This window comes from Paramisgurnus dabryanus, chromosome 21 (genome assembly GCF_030506205.2).
Source record: "Paramisgurnus dabryanus chromosome 21, PD_genome_1.1, whole genome shotgun sequence".
In the NCBI taxonomy this organism is placed as follows: domain Eukaryota; kingdom Metazoa; phylum Chordata; class Actinopteri; order Cypriniformes; family Cobitidae; genus Paramisgurnus; species Paramisgurnus dabryanus.
In genome coordinates this window covers 17074479-17100273 of record NC_133357.1, presented here as the reverse complement: position 1 = coordinate 17100273, position 25795 = coordinate 17074479, and the positions used below count along the sequence as shown (strand labels likewise).

Below are 25795 nucleotides of genomic sequence, written 5' to 3'. Positions count from 1 at the left end.
CACATGCTGGAAAAGTGTGCTGCGTGTAACCCCATGCACCAATAAAGAAAATCCAGCTGCAGAGTCACTAACATTTTAGTGGCATATTCAAATTATAGTTTAACATTTTTACTCAATCTCAATTGTGGTTGTACATTCAAAGAAGTACCAGCTTTCCCCAAGGGAAGAAAATTCTTGGCGTGCAGAACGCCTCTTCTGCTATATCAACAAGAATAGACTTACTGCTTAAGGCCATTGTGCAACATTGCGGAGACAACTGCACACAGCCAACAGTAGACTTTGCCACATTTGGGAAAGAAGTTTAGCTTAAAAATACTTTGAATAATTTATGCGTCCTCTTTAAGTTTCTTGTTATCTCTGTACTCCCTTGAGGAAACATGCAGCGTGTGTTTCCCCACAGTTTTTGTCTGGCTGCACATTTGTTGACTTCTGGGTTGGTGGCGCTGCTGTGTCAGCTGGAAGGGTTCTTTTCGACTCTGATCCGCTGCCAGTTATACACAGCGTTGTTATTTATCTGTTGCTGCGCTGTAAAAGTCAAAACGTAGCATCGTTACGTTAAGCAGCTATTTCCGCCACAGTCTACCCTTCGAAATTACTTTCATTGCTGTGACCTAATGCAGTCAGCATTTTTTATTTAAAATAAAACCTGTTCATTTGAATCGCACTTTTTTAAAGAGGGACACTACAGCAAAGATCTTTGTGCTTTTTGGGGTCATTCACATCGGATCATGACGTTACATGCAAGCTGACCTTCAACCTCACCGAAATGCAGATTTCCGGTGGTCCTCAACCCCCGTTACCCTGCAGGGAATCACAGGGCTTGTTTTGAGCGCTCGCAGACAGCTGGGAAGAGAGAAGGAAGCAGCATGCAACATGAAAGAGGGATATTGTGGCAAGCTGGCATGTGGAATTTATGCAGATAGGCCGAGTACAAGAGGGCAGAGTTGAGCGAGAGAACAGTTATGAAGGAAAAGGAAGACTGAATATTCAATATTAGACGTTGAGAAAAAAAGCATTGAGTAGCTTCTAGAGGAAGGCTTTGATCTTTAAAAACGTACGTCTCTGAGCTTCACCCCTATATAATCTCTCATACAGATTTAGTTCTCCCTGGCAATTACAAGCTTGTTTTTGTCCATCATTTACACAAAACTTGTCTTTGTATACATTTCCAGGTCGACTGAAACTGACCGTTCTGTCTGAAGATCGGCTGCAGATTAAGTGGAAGGAAGCAGAAGGTCCAGTTCAGGGCTACAAGGTCCGAGTACGGCCCATTACAGGTGAGTCATTTTAATTTGTATAGCACTCTCTACAGTGCATGCTGCAAAGCAGCTTTACTAAAAATGGTGCATTAATGTCTTAAATTTAGGGATGCTTAACGATTACTCGCGATTCATCTATAGAAGAATAAAGTTTTTGTTTACATGATATATGTGTGTGAACTGTATATAATAAATTTGTATAAATAAATGCAGACACATACATGTATATATTTAAGAAATGTTTACATGTGTATATACATTTGTATATTTATGTATAATTTATATTATATATATAAATATAAATACCTAATATATAAATATATTTTATCTTAAAATTATACATGCATGTGTGCATATTTATATATACATTATTATTATACACAGTTCACACACATACAGTATATGATGTAAACAAGGGATGCACCGGTATTGGGTATCGGCCTCGATACCACATTTTCTAAAGTACTCGTTAAAAGTCCCCCGATACCTGGAATCGATACCACGGTCTGAGAAATGTCTATGTTTGAGCGGCGTGTAAGGGGTTAATGCCTCTTGTGTTGTCCAAAGTGGCAGAGTTTACAACAAACTGGAAAACTAGTCCTTTGTTTTTTTGTTAAATTATATGACTAAAGCTGTTACCTGTAAATTTAAATCATGTTTTTTTATTAAGTACTCGGTATCGGTATCGGCAAGTACTGAAATGCAAGTACTCGTACTCGTACTCGTATTCCAAAAAAGTGGTATCGTGCATCCCTAATGTTTACAAAAACTTTTATTCTGCTATAGATTTATCGCGATTAATCGTTAAGCATCCCTAGTCTTAATGCTCCTGATGTCATAATTACTTTTTTAAAGGGACACTCCACTTTTTTTTTAAATATGCTAATTTTCCAGCTATCCTAGAGTTATACATTTGATTCTTACCATTTTGGAATCCATTCAGCTGATCTCCAGGTCTGGATTACCACTTTTAGCATAGCTTTGCACAATCCATTGAATCTGATTAAACCATTAGCATCACGCTGAAAAATAACCAAAGAGTTTTGATGTTTTTCCTATTTAAAACATGACTCTTCTGTAGTTACATTGTCTAATCAGATTCAATGGATTATGCTAAGCTATGCTAAAAGTGGGACAGCCAGACTCGGAGATCAGCTGAAAGGATTCCAAAACAGTAAAAATCAAATGTTTAACTCTAGGGGAGCTGGAAAATGAGCATATTTTCAAAATAAGTGGAGTGTCCCTTTAATAGTGATTTCGATGTTTCCATGAAGCATGTTTCGGTTACCTGACAAAACCTTTTTACATTGTGCTAATCTTCACTGGGTTGTTAAAAAGCATATTTTAACTCTTTGACCTGAAAAACAACAACATGTGGGCAAAGGTCTTCTCAATGTTTGAAGAGATCCTCTTTGCAGACCCATAAAATCTCTTCCCCCTCAAATCCTTCTGCCATCTATCTTACTTTCCTCAGACTGAATAGTGTAGTACATTCCTATCTCCATGAGTAAGTGTACAGGTGAGGAATGGGAAGGATTTTTCAGCAATGACGAAATAAGGCCTGCAGTCAGTCCATATTACTTCTGTCTGACATGGCAATCCTATCTTGTATCTTGTTTTATTTATCTCTATATATCTTTCCCTCGAACCCGTTCGCTTCTCTCTTTGTGCCTCTCTTCATTTTTGCTTGTTTTTGTCTCTCTTATCTGTTTTTTCCACCTCTGTTGTCAGCCAGGTAAGTTCAGACAGGTCTGTTTCAGTTTTGAGTATATTCACACAGTAAAACAAACACTACACACGCCCCACTTTGCTTCAGGGAGAGACGGATAGAAATGGATAAGCAGTCTTTATTTGACAGCTTTAATGTATAATAATAAAATCCTACACTGTACTATCTATTTTGAGGATATTAATAAAGAGATTGTGGTAACGCATCGTTCATCCTGTTACCTAATGTGTTAATATAATGTATTAATGTGTTAGTGTAGGTCAATTGGTAGAGAACTGCAGTGCCAAAGGTTGTGGGTTCAATTTGCAGGGTACATAAAATATATATAAAAGCAGCTGCAAATTGTGTAAATGTAATTATGTAGTCCTAAAGCTTTGGTTATTGTCAGGCTATGGGATTTCTGTGACAGATTTAATGTCCAAAGTTTTTTTAATTATTTTCCATTTACTAGTTATTCCAGAACAGAGTCAGAAGCATTTTTAACAAATGAAGTTTAAAAAGTTTCAAATAAGTTTTGACATAAGGACTACAGCTGCAGTCAGATTCATCAATCATGTGAACTCTTTGTGGCAGTTGTAGTCATGTAGAGTTGCTTTAAAGCTTATTTTTAAACTAAAAGTTCATCCAGTTCAAATTTTCTATTGGTTAAACAAAATATCTTATTGGTCTGCATTTACGAAGGTTAAATTCTGCTGTTGTAACTGTGTGTGAAATCCAGACTACATTCTCATAATCAAATTTTTTCGCACAGATTTCACATTGATTACATTTTTCTTGACTCAGTTAATATATCAAGGTTACATTTTTACAGAATGTTCTTTCCATTATGTACGATGATTTTATGTACAAAAGAGTAAGTAAATTACTTCAGCTGGGTTTTCAAAGACAGTTATTGTGCCCAAATGAACTCGTTATAATGGAATTGTCTTAATATCTATTAATTTACTAAAATTAAATAAATGTACTAATATTTTAAATAAATAAACAATACACTCTAAAAAACAAACGGTGCTATATAGCACCAAAACAGTTGCTTTGGATCGTAACGATAGAAGAACCATTTTTAGTGCCATATAGCACCGGTGAAGAACCAGTGAAGCACCAGTGAAGCACCTGTGTAGAACCATATAGTGCTATGTAGAACCATATGTGGTGCTATATGGCCCCTATATGGTTCTACACTGGTGCTTCACTGGTGCTTCACTGGTGCTTCACTGGTTCTTCACCGGTGCTATATGGCACTAAAATGGTTCTTCTATCGTTACGATCCAAAGCAATTGTTTTGGTGCTATATAGCACCGTTTGTTTTTTTAGAGTGTACTATCAGTCAAATTCATCTGTAGTAGCATTATTTATTTATTTATTTGGGTAATGACAAACACTTTAAAAGACAAAGTATGAAGGGAAAAGGAGAATTTGTAACCATTTTAAATGTCTGCATATTTTTTATAATATTATGTGTAGTATTAAAGGTACTCCACTTTTGTTTAAATAATATTTTTGAATCCATTTTGCTGATATCTGGGTAACTTACCACTTTTAGCATAGTTTAGCATAATCCATTGAATCTGATTAGACCATTAGCATCGCGCTCAAAAATAACCAAAGAGTTTCGATATTTTCCCATTTAAAACTTTACTCTTCTGTAGTTACATCGTGTACTAAGACCTATGGAAAATTAAAAGTTGTGATTTTCTAGGCCGACATTTCCATCGATATACATAATAAAGTTATGAATACGGCTAGGAACTATACTCTCATTTTGGCGTTATAATCAAGCACTTTGCTGCCGTACCATGGCTGCAGCAGGTGCAATGATATTACCCAGTGCCCGAAAATAGTCCCCTTGGTAACTTTTAGAAGCAGAGGACTATTTTGGGGCACATTGAAATATGATAAAATTATGAAATATGAAAAGATTCAATTGATTTTGCTAAGCTATGCTAAAAGTGGTACCGTCAGACCCGGAGATCGGCTGAATGGATTCCAAAACGGTAAAAATCAAATTTTTTACTCTAGGGGAGCTGGAAAATGAGCATATTTTTTCTCAAAAAAAGTGAGGGTCCCTTTAGCACAATATTAAAAGCCATCTATATATAGTTATATATGATTATATATTATCTTTATATATATTATTGACAATACCAGTATTTTGTGACACCCCTAGTTAAAATTCAATATATTTGTGTCATTTCTCTCTAACGCTGTCATATGTGTCCTCTGCATATCCCTCTCTGTGTCTTTTCCAGAAGTTCCTCAGCCAGAGCTGATGCTGACGACCACACATGGTCGAGCCACGGTGGCAGGATTGGACTCCAGACAGGAATATCTGCTGCAAGTCCTGGTGCTCAATGGAACACAAGAGAAACTCATAGCCAAGAGACGCTTCACCAGTAAGAGTTTTAGTGAGCGAGGCATGAAAGAATGAAAGTGTGGATGGGAGGAATGAAAGGAAGGTTAACCAGAGAGTAAAGCAGGATACAGGACATGACTGCATCAGGGATATTAGTCAAGTATGCATATGAGAAAGCTCAGAGACTTCTAAATTTGGATTTATAGTTCTGCTATGCCTCAGTTTTCATTCATACTTCTGCATCGTTGTTTGCGTCGACGTGCAATTACACATGCACATCGCTAGGGGGCAATGTGCCAAAGGCTTTGTAGGCTACGGTGTGCAGTTGACGCAAGAGTATAAATTGAACTTAAGGATGTAACTAGAGCTCTTTTAATACAGAGATGCGTTTGGGATTTGTCCAGAATCGTTTCATTTTTTGGTTCATTCACAATGCCAATGATTTTTCATAAATCTGTGCGTGCATACACACACATACCGTAAATAATTAAATCTGCATTTAAATCCCTGTGTCAGAGCTGAACCATAACTTCTTGTTGAAATGGCATGCGTGTCCTTACTACAGCATGCCTCTTGTGGCATTGTATCTGCCTCTTGTTCATACAGAATGCTTTCCATAAATGTTACGGCAATGTTACTAGGTCCTCTTTACGCGAACAATCCCAGAACAATTTTATGGAAATTTTCTGCGAGCAAAGTGCTGTGTAAATGGGGTTTAGGAGATGTGGTTCTTGTCTGTGCAAAACCCATCACGATTAATGGCTCAATTTGGTTGTGAGGGTCTTCTCTGTGGTTGGCCCTGGTCAAAGATATTATGGTCTGATTTTTTTGGGTAATTGCATGTCTCTCTGTAAGAAGCCATGTGATTTGTGATTGCTGATTTATATACACACCACAAAACTTTTATTTAAATTCATTTTGGTTGTTTGTAAATCTTGTGGATCATTTCTCTGCACTGCGTTTGTGCCTGAAATTTGCATGTCAGTTGAAGTAGTTTCCAGCTAAGCTGTCAACACACAAACCCAAGTAACAGTCCTTTTATCACACATACACCAACACACAGTGTTTAAGTGGGGAGCTGTCTGTAATGGTGGATTCCTGATGGATTACAGGCTGTGACTAACGTTGAGGGAAAACTCTGGAATGATGCTTGTGTCTTTACAAGCATGAGAAACTTGGAATTCCCTTTAAACAGAAATCACAACCACCATGACAGACAATTGATATTAGATAATAAAATGCCTTACTGGAGAGCCTGGCATAAATCAGATGAGATTCAGAGATGTGAGATCTGCTTATGTGCTAAAATGTAGCACACTTACAGTATCAGATATTGATGCATTGCCTTATGGGAGAACTGGCAGACTGTATTCCAGACAATGATTCACAATAGGGTGGCGTTCTCATTATCAAAAGATGCTGACTATTCCAGATATCTCTGACATTTTGGGATGAGATGGTGTGTGTAGGGTGGGAGAGTAGGTTAATGGCAGGTCTGGACAGGCCGGCCGTGTGGTTTGGCTGGAGGGCCTTGCTTGCTTGTCTGTGGAGGATTATTTCATTGTTATCAGTTTTTCCAACTGAATCTGACATTACATTGGCTGTCTGTGTCATATAAGGATGTTTATAGAGTTTAGCAATCTTAAAGACACTCTTCAAACCAGATTATTGTATAGCTCAATTGGTAGGGCACTTTGTTTGTACTGCAAAGGTCATGGTGGGTTTGATTTCTATAACACATAGGTGTAAAGCTTTAAAGCACCGTACGTTGCTTTGGATAAAAGCATCTGCTAAATAAATGTACATACAAATAAATAAAGCAAATAAATCCTCTAGAGTAAATTTGTATTAATCATTATGGATCTTTTCACTGTTTTATGTAGTCCTGCTTTTTGATTTCTCTGTAATATTGCTTCCTCTTTGCTGCTTCATCATTTCCTCCTCTTCCTCCTCCATTGGGGTGTTTCAGTTGATGGGTTGCGTGAGGAGGAGTTGATTCGCAATGGGAACAGAGAACAGAAGAAGAAAACACATGCCATCGGTTCTGGCTCTGGTGAGGATGATGACATCACAGAGGCTCTTGCTGCCCTGCCCACGGTGCTCTACAGAAAACCAACAACTACAGGTAGAGCACCTGCAAATATTGCCCATCATAAGTTCCACAGGAATTAACCATCCACATTTATCACACACAAACAGCACTTTTTATTTAATAAGTCTAACTGAAAGTCAGTTTTAGATACTCTTTGAGGTAAAGTTAAATTTAAATACTATTTAGTTGCACATGTGCTTCCCCTCCTCATGTAAATTAAATTTGTCAATGATTAAAGGGATAGTTCACCTTAAAATGAAAATTCTGTCATCATTTACTCATCCTCATGTTGTTTTAAACCTGTATGAATTTTCTGATGAACACAAAAGAAGATATTTTGATAAATAATGGTAAACACACAGCAGATAGTGACCATTGACTTCCATAGTAGGAAAATATATTTTGGAAGTATTGTGATAAATGATAAAGAAAAGGATGAGTAAATAATGACAAAATGTTAATTTTAATGTGAACTATCCCTTTAGGTTTACAAAAGTTTTCATTGCCTCACTCCCAATAACCATTTTGTAATATTTGATCAGTATTTAAAGAAATTATTCATCCAAATATGAAATGCTATCACAGATATGACTTACTTTATTCAGTCGAACACAAACAGATAATTTTATATTAAAATGCTGTTATGTTATCTTCTAACAGGAGTTAACATGGCTTCAAAAAGCATGCACATCTAGTCAAGTTTATATTTATAAAAGAGCGCTTTTATAATGTTGCATTGTTTCAAAGCAGCTGTGCATGAAAGACAAAGAAAAGAAACCACGGAAAACAGGAAAATTATTATATATTATTACATAGAATACAATCTTTAGCATTATTGCAATTTTATTGGCCTTATAAATAAAAATAGTATATAATTTTCTTTGACTATCGAACATTTTTGTCAATTAATATGATAAACAACAGGCGTCATATTAAACTAAACATGCCTTTCTATCTTACATAGAAATGGCTCTTAAAAGAAGAAAAAATTATATATGAACAGGAGTGTATTAAAAACTAAAAGCATAGAGAAATTATAACAACATCATTAAAGGGATTGTTCACCCAAAAGTGAAAATTATGTAATTATTTACCAAACCGATCAGAAGCTTCACTGACTTCCAAAGTATTATTTTAATAATAATAAAAATAATAACAATAATAAAATAATTAAAAATAATAATAAGGCATTTAATTTATATAGCGCCTTTACAGTAGTTTCTCAAAGCACTTAACAAATACAGAACAAATACAAGGTACATAAAATAGCATATAAATAAAGTACAGATATATTTTTTCTAGGGCTGTCAAAAGATTAATCGTGATTAATCACATCTAAAATAAAAGTTTGTGTTTACATAACATATGTGTGTGTAGTGTGTATAATTAATATTTATATATAAAAACACACACAGTCATGTATATATTTAAGAAAAAATGGTTATATTTATATATAAAATATTTATATTTCTATATAATATAAATTATATAAATGTTTATACAGTATATAAATGCAAATATTTCTTAAATATACACATGAATGTGTGTGTATTTATATATACATAATAATTATACACATTACACACACATATGTTATGTAAACACAAACTTTTATTTTAGATGTGATTAATCACGATTAATCTTTTGACAGCCCTAATTTTTTCTAGAAGATATATGGGGCTTCTGATCGGTTTGGTTACAAACACTACTCAAAATATCTTCCTGACACGTTTGTAACAACCTGAGAGTGAGTAAATAATGACAGAATTTTTATTTTTGGGTGAACTATCCCTTTAAGTGCACCCCAGCACCACACACCTACAAAATTAAAGCGGTAACATATTTCCAAAAAAAAAAATCTATCATTAAAGTAAATTAAGTAATCCATGAAATAAAATAATGTCTTCTGAAGCTTAACTATACATTTAATTATATTTAAAAAAACATATTATGTACATAATATTATAAAAACATAATATGTTGAGCTTTTTTTGCCATCCATCTATTGCTGACATACATGTCGATAATGTCGAATCTCATTTGTTCCTGGTGTCTTGTGAAAAACACGCATACGACAACTAGTCATTATACACCCAAGAGCCATGAGATTCATGGTAACCCAAAAATCACTTTATTTACTGTATCATGTCTAGTAAGTTTTGCACACTGTATGTTTAAAAACTGTCAATCAGGCCTATTACTACATTGAAATATCAGAGCATCTCCAAGTGAAACACCAAACAAGATATTTTAAACCTCCCATGCAACCACCTTCTGTCCTGTTTTCTCCCTGTTATTATACACGTTTTACTGGTGGAGCTAAAGATGCTTGGACTGGCGCCACCTCCTTGACTTAACCTATAAATAAGAGTCTGTTTACCCCCTCACACCTGTAATCAATACTGCAGTAATAGGACAGTGGGCAGGACAGGACATGGAGGTGATGCTGTACACCTGTACTGAGTGTACATTTAAAACTAGGTGGAGTATGGGAACAGACAGGATCACATTTCCATGTTAAATGCATATTTATGTATTTGTATGTTTGCCAGTTAAATATTTGAACCACCTTAAAACAGAGTTTATTCTGTACCACTACATAAAAATTGATTGATGATTATGCTTACAGAAAATTGGATGAAGTGTACTTATATTTCTCTGTTTCAATTTTGCTCCGGTCTCCAGCTTCACCTGAGCTTGAGCCAGAAGCTAAAGACAAGAAAAAGAAGAAGGACAAGAATCGATCCAAGACTGAAGATAAAAGTGATCCAGAAGAAAACCGACTGAAGCCTGTAAGAGAGGAGATCACCAACACTGACAAAACAAGGAAAACCACCCCAACCCAACCTGTCACAGGTATTACTCATAACATTTCGTAACATTATATAACATATCCTCCGTATGCTGATGTAATTCTGTATGGGAGGAGTAAAGTTGACGTGAACAACCAGGAGCATTTCTACAAACACATGCATTGTATAGCATTGTATAGTCCCATTTGTGTAGTAAACAAGCAGGAAAGGGAACAGCTGGGATACAGGGAGCTTTTTGGGGTCAGAGCTAATGATCTGTGTCTGTATATAAGAGGCCTAATAACAGAATTAGGTACAAAATAGAGATAATGACACTGTGTAGGCTGTTATCAGGGTCCTTTGTGGGCCCTCAGGCCTGAAATTTGTTCCCTCCTTTCCCCATCAAGAACACATGGAGACAGGAATGCACCATGTAGGAACACAAACAATACTGTACATGCCGACGCACATGATCTTGCAAAATGGGTGTAACAATAGCTTGGTGGTGTAGGAGCAGAGATATGAAATGCATTTTGCAATACATCGCTTACAGCAATATATGAAAACATGCACAGACTAAAGAATGTTTATCATCTCTTCTCTTTATTTAAATGTTGACCCATTTTATCAATTTGGTTCCAGCTGTATCCACGAGAAAGCCGTTTGAGTGCGGTGCCGGGGCAAAGGCAGATGTCGTTCTGTTAGTGGACGGATCCTGGAGCATTGGCCGCACCAACTTCAGAAAGGTTCGTGACTTCCTGGAGGGCATGGCCGTTCCTTTTCACATCAGTCCAGAGGGCGTGCAGATAGGTGAGCTGTTTATGATAGATATATGGGTCAAAACATAATACTGGTCTAGGCCTAACATCAACAATTTGTGTTTTTTTTTCAAAGGGCCATACTTTTGTTTTCGAAGCAGTGATTTAATTGCAATTATAAAAGAGTGATAATATCACCTTGGGTTGTCTCCTTATGTCTTAAGGACCCAGATAAAATTTTGCACACACACACACACACACACACACACACACACACACACACACACATATATCAATGTAAAGTTGGAAAGTGGAAATTTGATCCATGCATACCGCCATGTCAGAGATTCACAACATACAATACAAATTCATAATTGTGATGTTGTGTTGTATGTGTTACTACTATGGCATTATTGTAAATCTTTCAAGTTTGTTATTTTTTGTTGTGGTCTTAGCATTGTCGCAGTACAGTGGAGATCCACGCACAGAGTGGAACCTTAATAACTTCACCTCCAAAGAGCCGCTACTGGAGGCCATCAGGAACTTCAGATACAAGGGAGGAAACACTTTCACAGGTGCCGTTCATTACCAGTTTGTGATTATATAAAAGCATTGCTTGTGCATCTGCCCTGTGTTTGTTTAACATCATGATGTCTGTATCTTAGGTCAGGCTCTCATTCATGCTCTTGAAAACAACCTAAAAGAGGAGGCCGGAGCTCGACCCGACACACCACAGTTCCTGCTGCTGCTGACTGATGGGAAATCTCAGGACGATGCGATCGCTGCAGCCAATCGGCTGAAGAATGCTGGTGTGGAGATCATTGCTATAGGTGAGAACCTCATTGCCATACGTTAAATGTATTGGCTATTGATACAAATGAAGATTTTGGTTCCAAAACGCAATAAATCCATTTTGACTAATTTTGGTAAAACGTGTTTTCTATACCAAGAAAGTGACAAGATGAAAAACACTATTTTCTGTAACAAACCTTCACATAGCATCTTTAGGTTATAATAACATTAAAAATTCAAATCCATAATTTGATTTTCAAAGATTTATTATAAAAACTGATGATTTTTTTTCGGCTAAATGCAATAAATCCATGGGTTTTTTTTTCAAAATGCTATACATCTATTGAATCAATCTATAAATGTGCATTCATCTTTGCCATGTTATATTCATTTAGTTGACTAGTGGTATGCACTGATAAAAAAATAAACAGTAATGCCATCAATGAAAACACTTACTTTGTCATATTAAGAACACTGTCATTGCTGCTGTCATCCTTACGACGTCGTCGCCTAACTTTTTTGACAGCGATCAGCTGTAAAATGTTTTGGTCCTGTTTGATTTTCTTTGACTTTGCGTAAAATAATGGAAAGTTTTTCATAAGATCCCCGTGGGTCAATGTGTTAGCATGACAGAAGCTTATAACACCTGCATTTTTTTGTCCCCCGAGTGCCCAAGTGGCTTACGTTTCTTCCCCCCCCCACAGAAAACCACCACAGGTTTATCAATGCCTGTCAAAAGTTTCATTTTGCTTTTTGTTTGTTTGTTGATCACGCAGTACAAAGTAGATGAGGAAAACTAGGATTCCTTGTGTATTCAACGCACCGCCATTATTGTTTACAATGCGTGGAATGGTGCGCAGTGATTTGTTGAGTGGATTTATTAGAGAAAGAGGAGCGGCGTTTATCGCGTTTTGGGAAAATAGGGAGAAAAGATGACAGAATAACAGGGCGGATATTGGATTATGCGTAAAATTAAGAATTAACTTTTTAATACTGACGTGATATCCCGTTTTGGAACCGAACTCTTCAAATATACCCATGCAACATCTGACTGGTTTTGTAGTGCAGGGTCACATATATCCATAATCTTTTTTTCTATATTTTTTTAGGTGTGAAGAATGCAGATGAGGCAGAGTTGAGGCAGGTGGCGTCAGAGCCTCTCGAGCTCAATGTGTATAATGTGAATGATTTTCCTCTACTCAGTAAACTAGTTGGAAGACTGGCACGCATCCTTTGTGGCAAGATTGAAGACCGTATTAAAGCCAAGAGTGAGTCGATCACACATGTGCACGCTTGTTTAGTGAGCAGACCGCCAACAAATATCTACCCTTGGTTGCCCTTTACAGTATGTAATGTAATGTGTGTGTGTCTTCTGCTGAATAGGAATGGAGCGGCCCACTGAGGACCCAGTTCTGTCTTACCCCAGGCCAACTGATCTACAGTACGAGTCAGTAGGTTCGAGGGAGGCGCGTTTGCGCTGGATACCACCTAGCAAAAGTCCAAAGCAATACAGACTGGTTTATCACACATCTGAAGGACAAGGTCTGATGGAGGTGAGACGAGTCTTTCATTCAACAAAATAAAGTTCATTCTTAGGGTTTAGTATGGTGGTGATCCAAAATGAGCTACAGCTCCTCACTACCTTTACCTTACCAACAGTCAATGGGTCTCATTCACTAATAATTGCGTACGTTTTTTATATTTATATGCACACTTGAACTTCTTACCAAACCTTTCAGCCTAATTCTTCACACGCACATGAGTTTGTTCTTATACTTGTTCATACGTTAGTAAATTTGGAGTGTTCTACATGAGCCGCCACATGCATGAGTTTGGTCATTTGCATAAAACACGCCCAAACCAGCTCCATATAAGGGCTTTCCGTAGCGCTGGGCCACAGAAAATTTTAGTGCAGTTTGTCATAGAACCAAAAGAGCTCGAAAAGAAATCCATGATCATATTTATTATCGGTAAAGTTCTGTTTTGCGTTGCATTTGGGAGATTTTGCTGTCGCTGGAGGAAGCCAGCGCTGTGCACCGACCGGAGTTACATTTAAATAAGTATTGGATGCGTTGACAAATATTACATTTAATTAATATGACAGATGCGAATCTGTATCTAAAATAAAACAGACAGAAGATCAAGTGATTGACGTTTGGACTTCTCATTACATTTACATTAGGCATTAAGCACACACTTTTATATAGAGAATTGTGAGGAAGTGAGGAAGGAAAGTGTGAAGATTTGTCATTACACGCATCTTCTTTATATGTGTAGAAAAAATAAGAAGGCTATAATAATATATAATATAATGTATATAATAATAATAAAGATCATGTATAATAATATATAATACAGAAAATATTATAATATCAAATATAATCATGTATATTTTATATATCAACATTATTATAAACATTATAATTATAGCCTAGTATTTGATTATAGTCTACGCAGTGTTGGGGAAAGTTACTTTTAAAAGTAATGCATTACAATATTAAGTTACTCCCAAAAAAAGTAACTAATTGCATTACTTAGTTACTTTTCATGGAAAGTAATGCTTACGTTACTTTTAGTTACTTTTGCGTTACTTTTTCTTGGCTAAAGCTTGATCTCTTTCAGGCCTTGCAGGTGTTTTTATGACTGAAAAGTTCTGCATTCAGAAATTGCACATTTCATCACAAAAATGTTTAGCTCTGGCCTGTCATCTCAGTTTCTGACTCAAACTGTTTCCACACAGGCACAGAAAGTGCATACGTTAAGTTTAATTCAGTACATATTTTTTAATCAAATTAATTAAACTAAAAAAAGTAACTTGAGTTACTTTTTTGAAAAAGTAACTCAAATATTAATGTGTACATTTAAAAAGTAATGCGTTACTTTACTCGTTACTTCAGAAAAGTAATATTATTACGTAACTCAAGTTACTTGTAATGCGTTACCCCCAACACTGAGTCTACGTGATTATTGCGTGCGAGTGGTTTTAGGTTTTCTTAAATTCTTGCATACATTTAAAAGACATTTTGATATGAAAGTTTTTGTTGAATCACAGAGACAATATTATCTGTAGATGCATTAGAGATACAACCAGTGTATCAGTGGGCATGGGCAGGGCTTTGTTTGTGTGACATCACATTAATAGTAGAATCCAGCATCTCTAACGAGACTGTTTGGTTTAAAGGGGGTTAAAAAAGGAGAGGGTGGATTTTTTATGTATGATTGTTGTGTTCACACACTGCTAACTAGGGCTGTGCACAAATATCGATACAGCTAACTATCGTTATACATTTTTTCCACGAAAGTGTATCAATATTTAAATCTTTAGTATCTGTATTTTTAAAAACAAACAAACATCAAATTGCCTCCTCCGCCGCTGCTGTAGTTGTCGCTGTCCAGTTGTCGGTCATATACAGCCATTCGGCCAATGTCTCAGAAGTTAGCGGGAGTGAGAAAATGGCAGAAAATTTAAACTGTACCATGCCATATGTATCGCATCGCGAGGACCTTGCCAATACCCAGCCCTACTGCCAACACACATTATGCCCACACGTGGATTTTGCATAATATGTACCCTTTTAAATTATAGTTCAGCTCAAAGAAAATGTAGGCCATCATTTAATCACCCTCAGCCCATGTGACTTTCTCTCTTGAAACACAAAATGAGAAGGTTTGGAAGAATTTTGGGAGTTGACAGCCTCAGTCAACATTAACCTCCTAAGACCCGAGTTTTGGTCGGTTTTAGTCTTTTTTTTCAGATTCTTTCCAGCTATTTTGGGGTTAGGAAGAACCAATACATATAATAACCAAATATTTTTAATTGAACATGAAGTAGTGTAATTGTCCACATTTGTGTACAACAGGTTCCAGTTACACAGAATAAAGTATTATGGTGCAAACAAACAAACAAAACATCCAGGGCCTAGGACGTTAATTTTCATTGTACCCAATAAAAGTGAATTGGTGACTTAGGCTGTCCCTAACTTCTGCCTTTGGTATTAATAGAAAATGAATTTGTTTGGAATAATATAAGCCATTCTTTTTGGCTGAACTCTTTCTGAACTCTTCATCCAATACAGTAAACAAAAAAGTGTTGTTTGACTGATTTGTTGGCGCCCCCTACAGGACAATTTGTTTCATTGAAGTTAATGCTCTATGTAATTGATTTGCTATTAAACTGTTATTAAACTATTAAACTGGTATTGTTATTAAACTCTTATGCACATGATTATGTTTGTGGCCCTCAGATGGTGGTGAATGGATCAGATTCAACAGCACTGCTGACAGGACTGACTTCACAGACACAGTACCATCTGTCTATCTTTCCTGTCTATGAAAACAACGTAGGTTCTGCTCTAAGAGGAACTTTAACTACACGTGAGTCTCGGCACTAAAATTGATTTTAATTTAAAACAAAATAATTATTTTGTTTTCAATAAAGTCACTCAGATTTCATCGCTTGTACATATAGAAGCACACATGATGCTCTTTGAATCACGTGATAACATAAATGCCCAAATATGCCAGCTGGAGTGCATGCTGTCATTAAAGCAAAAGGGTGAAATACCAAATTATGTGTTATGCTTATAAAAATGTCACATTTATAACACATTTTTACTAGTGGTCTCAGACTTTTGGACCCTGTTACAACTGTTATAGTGTATCATAATACAGTATAGTCTTATTCTTCAGTGCCATTGGCCATGCCTAAAGCTCTGGAGGTCACAGCATCCTCCCCCAGCAGTCTGCGTGTACGTTGGCAGCCGGCTGCAGGAGCCACACAGTACATGGCGCTGTACTCGGCACTCACTGATGGAGAACCCGATGATGCCAAAGAAGTGAGTGTGATGAACCCTGTGATTTAGTGTTGACAGTAAGGTGAACATGTTACAATGTCTTCCCGTGCTTGTTTTGTTGTGGCAGGTGAAGTTTGGACCTGCTCAGACGGATGTGGAGCTGGTGGATCTGATGCCATCCACAGATTATTCAGTCACTCTTTATGCTTTATATGATGAAGACCCCAGCGATCCAGTCACTGCCCTCGGCACCACCTGTAAATACATATTTATTATTTATTAAAACTTACATGTAGTACACAGTGAGAATGCGAGGTGTATAACCTCAGCTTATTTCCTCTCTTCTTTCTTATTTACATCCCCCCTCCAGTTCCGTTGCCGACTCCTCTCAGTTTGCAGTTTCCCATGGTCAGTCACAGCACTCTAAAGGTCACATGGGTCCCTGGAGCTGTCGATGTTCCCTCCCACCGTATCATCTATAGCACCAATCACGGCAGTGATGTGAAACAGGTTAGCAGATCCAGAAAAGTAGTCTCTTTCATATTTGAGTTCTACTTTATTTACACATTTTCTCATCTCACTTTGTCTCGCTGTCTCTTTCTCAGGTGGAAGTCAGAGGAGTGAACACAGCGTTGCTGCAGAATCTCGCTTCATTATCAAGGTATCTGGTGTCAGTGCAGTCGCTCTATGAGAAAGGCTTATCCACTCCTGTCACAGCCAATGTCACTACATGTAAGTTACATGCATATCTGTGACACATTTTTTGCATGTTGAAATTCCTTGTGCTAAGCTCCACCTAAGTAATATTACCGGATAATCTCACTTTAGCAACGGTTGTTGTCTGCCAATTTCTTGCTTCTCACTTATGTTAGTCTTATGGATGTCTTGTAGTTTTTAAATGAGATGTAAAGAAATACAACCAACCAAGCATCTTCTATCCAAACATCCATCCTTCTCTTAGTGAAGGTACCGGCACCCTCAGATCTGAGGGTCACTAACTTCTCTGGCAGTGACATCACCGTGCGATGGGAACCTGCGGCGGACGACGTGGTCTCGTACCTCATCAAATGGATCTCCCTTAGTGGAGGAGACCTCAGACAGGTCAGCTCCAACTTTCAGCACTTCCTGTCTTTGTGTTTGCTATAATTTAAAAAAAAACGATCCCACGACCCATTAAGACAGGCGTAATCTATCTCAGGATCCACCAAAATATTTTTTATAGAAATATGCAGAAAAAATACATTTAGAAATAAAAAAGAAATTTGTTTATATTTTCATTGTCACTGTATGATTGCAATCCCAAAACACCGGATATCAAATCATTGCCATTAATTGCTATTAATAGGACAAAACTTTTTTGTGTTATTCACTATAACCAGTGTTGCCAGGTCCTCAGCGTTTTGGTGAAGTTCTCAATTGGATTACTTTTAAATGAGACATATCATTAAAATCTGACTTTTTCCATGTTTAAGTGCTATAATTGGGTCCCCAGTTCTTCTATCATCCTAGAAAATGTGAAAAAGATCAACCCAGTAACTTAGTTTTGGTAAACAATTCTCTGCAAGCATGTGAAAAAAAGGTCATTGAAATTTGGCTCCCTTTGAGGCTGTTTACACTTGGCATTAACATGCGTTTTCGTCGATCGGATCACAAGTGGACGACGTTAATGCCAGGTGTAAACGGTGTTCGAAAACGGTAGTCGAAACCACTTTCGATCGGATCGCTTTGGAGTTGCGGAACGCATGTGGTTGAATGTGTTCGAACAGCCACACGCGACCGCCTTTTCTCCGCCCATTTATCTAATCTGAGGTACTAAACACAAGTTTTACGTCGTTTTTTTACTTCTGGCGTGAACATACGGTGAACAGCGTTATTTTTAGCCTTTCATTGATACAACTAAAGCGGCTGATCTCCGTAGTTTCGTTTTGAAAGCGTGTGAAAGTTGCGCGATCCTATTTCATCAATTGCGCTGAAAATTCAGAGAAAGCTCTTACATTCACACGTACAAAACACTGTGCAGCATGTTTACTTGCTAAACAAGCAGTGGACTCCGTCATAATATTAGTTTGTGTCCATATAAACTCATAATTACTCCTGCTCGGGTTTGAATGATGGCAGAGAGACTCGCCCACCGTCTCACAGACCACCCCCTCACAGTATTCAAGACAGAAGCGGTCGAAAGTGGACAAAAGAGACGGATTTAAATACCAGGTGTAAACGTAATGTGTCTCTCTCGTCCACTTGTGATCCGATCGATGAAAACACATCTTAATACCAAGTGTAAACAGCCCCTTTGTGATGTCAGAAGGGGATAATACCGCCCCTTAATCTGCACTATTCAACAGCGCCACTGCCATTTAGTGCAGAGATCACCTCATTTGCATTTTAAAGGGCACCCAAAAATATGAAGGTATATTTGGTGCAAAACAACTGCACACCTGTGACAGTGGAATTTGTATTTGTAGAGATTATCCACACATGTGTATCAGTAAACTTGAAGTCGCAGAGGACGTGATGCAAACTTGTAGATTTTTTTTCTTTCCCTCAAATACAACACAACAGTTACACATTCACAAATCCTTCAGTGCAGCTGCACAAATCCCATTTTACAAATCACAGATTAAGAAACTCACAAGTTCACATTTTTTGCTACAATTGATGCAGTAAATATGGTGCATAACCTACTTGAATGCCTGCATCAAATAATGTGAAGTTACACACAAATTTTGTACATTTGCAAAATCAGTTTGTGCATCTGTGCGATGAGACTTGCATGTGTGTACAATTTATTTTTCACAAATATTTTTTTATTTTTTTATATTTTCTAGCCCAAACACAAGTACATAAATACAACTGCTTGAATCTGCTGCTACGAGTTTCAAATACTCTTTTTCACGTGCTCTCTCTTCTGCACCAAATATCTCGAGATAAATGGTGCGAAAGTGATTTGTATACCTGTAGGCTTTGGCGAGCACTGTTCAGCACTGCCCACCAGGTGGCGCCCGACACTCACTGAAGCAGAGTTTATTAATTACCACCAATGTTTCAGCAAAGTAAATCGCCTTTATCAAGGTATTATTTTCACCAAGTGGAGAACAATATAAATGGGAGTGCTAATTATACACACATGAAGGTAATTACATACAATACTTCAATGATTCATTAGTAAACAAAATATAAGTTTCATAAATTTCAAACCATCAATATAAGTAGATTAAAAAATACAAGCAGCAAATACACACATAGGCCTACATTTAAATAAGATACAAAATGATGTTTTAATATCATAAAACAAATTATTTTATTTTTCAGACTAATTTTTAATTCAAACAGGAGGTGGGGCTATGGAAAGAACGTTTTCTTTTGCAAAATAACCTTTTTTTGAAGAAAAATATGTGTATTTAAATCATGCTTTTTCTTCTAATATACTAATTTGGATGATTATTTCTGTCTTTTTGAATCGGGTTACTGAACAACTAAATTCTTTTTATTATTATATAAACAGTTGTTCTGATTTCTTAACATTTACTTTGGATGCTAACCCAAATCAAATCAGCTTTTTAGACTTGTGGATAGCTCGTAATTGTTTATATAGGGATCCGATTAAAAAACCTACAGCTCGTAATACACTATTGAGAGTGGATTCTTATTGTCGTGAGCAGGGCCGTACGCAGGATTTTATAAATACCGAGGTCCATATGTATTTTTCTAGGGCATGCACCCCAGGAAAAAATTTCTTATTTCTCTGCTCTACATATATGACTTCTAACACATCAGAAAAAAAACAATCAAATAAATATAGATTTCAAACCATGTCAGTATGCGCAAGACTTGTGTTGTTCATTAATAATTGAAATTGAAATAATTATGTTACCATCCTGGGCACTGTCAGTTAAGTAAACATAGGCTAACTGAATATAGCATCAGTTTAGTGAATTAACCAAAGGCTATCAAGAATTTGTTTATTAAATTCATTCACAATATGCTCACACTTATTATACACTTAATATGCTGAAATACAACATCAATATTGCAGTGGCAGAACTAGAATTTTATAAATGGGGTGGCCAAGGCTACTTTAGGGGGTCCATATCCCATGAAAGAAAACGATATGTAATTATTATAATACTTCACATTACCCCATATTAGATAAATATTCTTCTTGCCCTGAATTCATTACATGCATTATACTAACTGTAAGATACAAACATAATGCAATGCTGAACTTGCATAATAAACCAATAATAAACCAACTTATTTCAAAGAGCAGAGCTCAACATTAAGGATTGTTGGCAAAAAAAGATATTTATTTAAAATTAAATATGGATTAATCTTTTTTTACGAAGTTACAGTCAGGACCAGTGAGTGATTTTCTCTTCTTTTGTTATTTAAGTAACTTTAATGACTTCAACAGGTACTGTTTTTTAGACTTTAAGACAGAATGTAATAAAATGTTTACATTCGGAAGACATATTAAGACATAATCAGTAGTTTACTATGATACTCACTAAAACAGTCCGGACCTCAATGGTGGGTACGGCCAAGGTCAAGAGTCCTGTCTGTGTCTGCCCTATTTCCCTCTTGTTCCTTTGTTGCCCCGCCCCCTTTTTTGTTGCCATGGACATTAATTCATACTCCACCCACTGCCCATCTGTTTCCATAGTAATTAATTGTTTCTGTTCTGTCATTGGTTCTTGTCACGTTTAATTACCCTGCCTGTTGATTGCCTGTTTGTCAGCCGTTGTTTTATGTTGGTTGTTTCCTGTCATGTGTTACTGTTCGTGTTCTTGCCTGTGCTCCTGTACCTTTTTTGGATTTAATACACTTAAAAACTGCATTTGGATCCACTCATCTTGCCATGTCTTGCCTTCCTGTGACAGTTATCATCTGTTAACATTGAATGATTTTATTAAGAATCTTAATGATATGGAAATATCTTTGTGATTCACCCCCAAACAAATACAAGCTTATTTATTTGATAACATGTCACTGTGGTAAATCATATGTAGGAAAAACAAATAGAGAGTATAAAGCACACATCACAAAACATCAGAGTGCAATAATATGCAGAAATATGAACCTGCCATTAGCACTGCATTTTGTTGAACTTAATCATCCTATTACTTCATTATTGTATATAGGAATTGAGAGGGAATTTTCATCTAGAAGGTGAGGTGAGTTTGACCAATTTTTACTTAGACAGAAGGCCTTTTAGGTATATTAAATGTGAACATTGGCACACATGGTTTAAAAGTAGATTTTGATTTGGGTTGTTTTTATAGGTATTATGATATTAAAAATGAATGGGACTTACATCATTTGGTATCTTATTTAAAGTTAAATTGTGTGTATTTGCTGCTTGTATTTTTTAATCTACTTATATTGATGGTTTGAAATTTATGGAACTTATATTTTGTTTACTAATGAATCATTGGAATATTTTATGTAATTACCTTCATGTGTGTATAATTAGCACTCCCATTTATATTGTTCTCCACTTGGTGAAAATAATACCTTTATAAAGGCGATTTACTTTGCTGAAACATTGGTGGTAATTAATAAACTCTGCTTCAGTGAGTGTCGGGCGCCACCTGGTGGGCAGTGCTGAACAGTGCTCGCCAAAGCCTACAGGTATACAAATCACTTTCGCACCATTTATCTCGAGATATTTGGTGCAGAAGAGAGAGCACATGAAAAAGAGTGTTTGAAACTCGTAGCAGCAGATTCAAGCAGTTGTATTTATGTACTTGTGTTTGGGCTAGAAAATATTTAAAAAATAAAAAAATATTTGTGAAAAATAAATTGTTCACACATGCAAGTCTCATCGCACAGATGCACAGACTGATTTTGCAAATGTACAAAATTTGTGTGTGACTTCACATTATTTGATGCAGGCGTTCAGGTAGGTTATGCACCATATTTACTGCATCAATTGTAGCAAAAAATTTGAACTTGTGAGTTTCTTAATCTGTGATTTGTAAAATGGGATTTGTGCAGCTGCACTGAAGGATTTGTGAATGTGTAACTGTTGTGTTGTATTTGAGGGAAAGAAAAAAAATCTACAAGTTTGCATCACGTCCTCTGCGACTTCAAGTTTACTGATACACATGTGTGGATAATCTCTACAAATACAAATTCCACTGTCACAGGTGTGCAGTTCTTTTGCACCAAATATACCTTCATACAAAAACTGCATATTTTTGCTCACACCTACAAAGTCGCAATTTAAAGATGCTATAATAAATTATCTATTTTTGAGCTAAAACTTCACATAGGTACTCTGGGGACACCAACGATTTATTTGACATCTTAAAAAAGTTTTGTGCAATGTCCCCTTTAAACTGTTTCTGCAGGTTGATGTATTTCTGCAGGTAAGACATGGAAGGATTTTGTTCATTAGTTGTTGATATTTGGGCTTTTGAACTACTTTCGAATATCCATTGGACTGGTTTTGTTACGTGGCTCTGGCAACCCTGACTACAACAACCAAGTGACTTTGTGCGACCCACCTGATCCCACTAGGAGTGGTTCTCAATCTTTTCGCCGTGCGGCCCCCTTTGTGTACGGTGACCCTCACTTGCGCCCTTCGTGGCCCCCCCAAACAATATGTATGACGACAAAACATTGTAAAACATACAACTTGAATTAACCAAAACTTATTAAAATATACAATGAAGTGCTGCTGGTTAGTAGCCTTATTTTTCTGAGATTTAATTACACGGAATTCATGATAAATTAATGTATTTAATCAAATATTATAAAACTGGGGCCCCCGTCACCATCTCACGGCCCCCAGTTTAAGAAACACTGCACTAGGGAGTCCCGAACCACAGTTTAAAATCCCCTTATTTATAACGTAATGCACTTATGCATTTGGCAAATGCCTTTATACAAAACAAACTATAGTGCAATACAAAAAAGCTATACATTTTATTAGTATGTGTGTTCTCTGGGGCTTAAACCCATAACCTTTGGTGTTACTAACACATTGCTCCTCTAGTTGAACTTTTATATGAATTGTGTGTTTTATATATGATTATGAACATAAAACATGTATGGCTATATTCCAGCTTACAGTAGATGGGGATAGTGAGGGTGCTATTTTGGAAGGGGTCGAGGAGGACAATGAATATCAGATCTCACTGTCTGCATTATATGCTGATGGGGCTCAGAGTGAGGCAGTGGCAATACGATATAGCACCTGTGAGTATACCCACATATTTACTTTTATCCATTTTGCAGTCCATTCAATTTATACTTTTCAGTTGAAGTGTGCATGGCCTTGCCTTTGCTAGAACTATGTGAACACACAAATACACATATTAAAAATTTTGTGTTGTGTTAGTATCAGGAGGCGGTCCCAGCAGTTTATCCATCTCAGAAGAGACTGCAGTCAGTATGGTGGTCACTTGGGTTCCCCCCAATGCTCACGTTCTGCAGTATCGTGTGTCGTACACCCCCCTCACCGGGGACGCAAAGGAGAACACAGTGAGTGTTTTATAACACCGGCTTGTTCATAATAATTGGAAACCATTAAGCCTTTGTTCAAAGCAACTTAGAGTGCACGTATGCTATACATGTTATGAATGTGTGCGTACCCTTGGAATCAAACCCTTGACCTTTGCATTGCTACTGCTCTTATCACTTAAGCTACAGGAAAGCTCAGCTAGTAGATGATTGTCTGTTTCTAGGTGTCATTGCCAGGCAGCGAGAAGCGCATCCTGCTGCAGAATCTGCAGCCCGACACACGCTACAGTATCCTGGTGACTGCCGAGTACCGTAACAGGGAGGGCGGGAGTGCCACAGCTCAGGGGAGGACCAGTACGTCACACAACCACACATTAATAACCTTACCACTGTAGTGAATGATGACATGAACATTGTACATTTATCTTTTTTGAACCAACAGCTAGTCTGCGGGTGAGCAGCGTGAGTGTCATGCGGTCCGATCACTCAAGTATCTGCGTTTCCTGGAGGCCTGTACCTGCTGTCAGCCATTATCGCATAGTCATCCAGGCCCTCAGAGGTACCACAGTTACCCAAACAGAACAAAAATCACTTTTCGTCTTTCAAATGTATAGTTAAATTCAAACGTCTGAGACTTTTTTTACAATGCTTTTCTTATTTATCATTACACATGATGAGGAAAAAGATTGATTGAAATCATTTCAGAATGTCTCAATTGTGGTGGACGGTATTATAGCATTGGCGGTCGGTGACTTCTTTTATCGAGGGCGCTCGATGCGAAGTTCGTCACAACATGTATGTAGCCCGTCATGTGTGTGGTTCGTCATTTCAAAATATGTGTTCAGCGCATTGAGTGAACCTATGTGCATCATGTGTCTTGTCAAAATAAGTGCCTGCTGCAGACGCGTCTAAAGGGTTTATGATAAAAAAGACGCTGGTGTTTGCCAGATACTCTCATAATCTCATGCGTAATCAGAGTTTATTGTTAAGTGAGTGTCTTGCGTGTATTTTGTGAACGTGAGCGTCTCTTTTATCATAAACGGTTTTGACGCGTGTGCAGCAGGCACTTATTTTGACAAAACACGTGATGCACATGGTTCACATGACGCAACAAACACATATTTTGAAGACACGAACACACATGACACTCCGAACACATATTTTGAATTTGCGCCCCTCGTCACCAGCCGCCACTGTATGATAGTATATACCGTTGCAACAAATTAAATGTCCACCACAATATATTTTTCTGTTCTGTGTATACTGCTGTATATAAATAAGGGGGCGTGGCTAACTCACTCCTGCAGTTGAGATGGTACATGTGAGATTGAATGTGACAAATATCATGGAGAAAGATAAACATTGTGATATGTTTATACTGTTGCCATGAAATGAAATTACTCCTACCATTCAAAAATATTTGGTATTTTTGTCCAAATCTCAGTCCTCAGTTTAGAAAATGGTCTAGGCCTACATGACATTTTTTGTGTATAATAACAATGTCACAAATGGTGCAGAATTTGAAATAATTTATTTTTAATATCAAGCTAAACATTTTTTATTTATTTTTTTAAACATTTTTATTCAAGTATTTATTTCCAGAGTTGATTTTGAATCTTATCATTACAATGTGGTAAAGGGCAGACCAGAGCCAGTTATGGTTTTGTCGGAGGTATTAATGAAATAAAAATACGACAATTCATATTTAATATTCAATGGGTAGACCGAGTAACCTAAGGCTAAATTAGTTTTTAATTTTT

The 25795-nt window shown here is 36.9% G+C and overlaps 1 protein-coding gene across 2 annotated transcripts in view; it reads left to right on the top strand.

Moving 5' to 3' along the window:
* Positions 1-25795, top strand: part of LOC135775604 (collagen alpha-1(XX) chain) — a 36313-nt gene that overhangs the window by 3846 nt on the left and 6672 nt on the right. The window contains exons 3-21 of one of the 2 annotated variants that reach the window (XM_065285974.2): positions 1173-1277; positions 5241-5381; positions 7311-7466; positions 10119-10289; positions 10868-11035; positions 11439-11558; positions 11649-11813; positions 12885-13043; positions 13159-13328; positions 16020-16149; positions 16465-16610; positions 16696-16825; positions 16939-17078; positions 17174-17300; positions 17530-17669; positions 23639-23771; positions 23914-24056; positions 24260-24389; positions 24478-24594. In XM_065285974.2, coding sequence (XP_065142046.1) covers positions 1173-1277; positions 5241-5381; positions 7311-7466; positions 10119-10289; positions 10868-11035; positions 11439-11558; positions 11649-11813; positions 12885-13043; positions 13159-13328; positions 16020-16149; positions 16465-16610; positions 16696-16825; positions 16939-17078; positions 17174-17300; positions 17530-17669; positions 23639-23771; positions 23914-24056; positions 24260-24389; positions 24478-24594 — 2691 coding nt within the window. Of the gene's footprint in view, positions 1-1172; positions 1278-5237; positions 5382-7310; positions 7467-10118; positions 10290-10867; positions 11036-11438; positions 11559-11648; positions 11814-12884; positions 13044-13158; positions 13329-16019; positions 16150-16464; positions 16611-16695; positions 16826-16938; positions 17079-17173; positions 17301-17529; positions 17670-23638; positions 23772-23913; positions 24057-24259; positions 24390-24477; positions 24595-25795 lie in introns of both variants that reach the window. The other variant, XM_065285973.1, reaches the window with a different exon arrangement.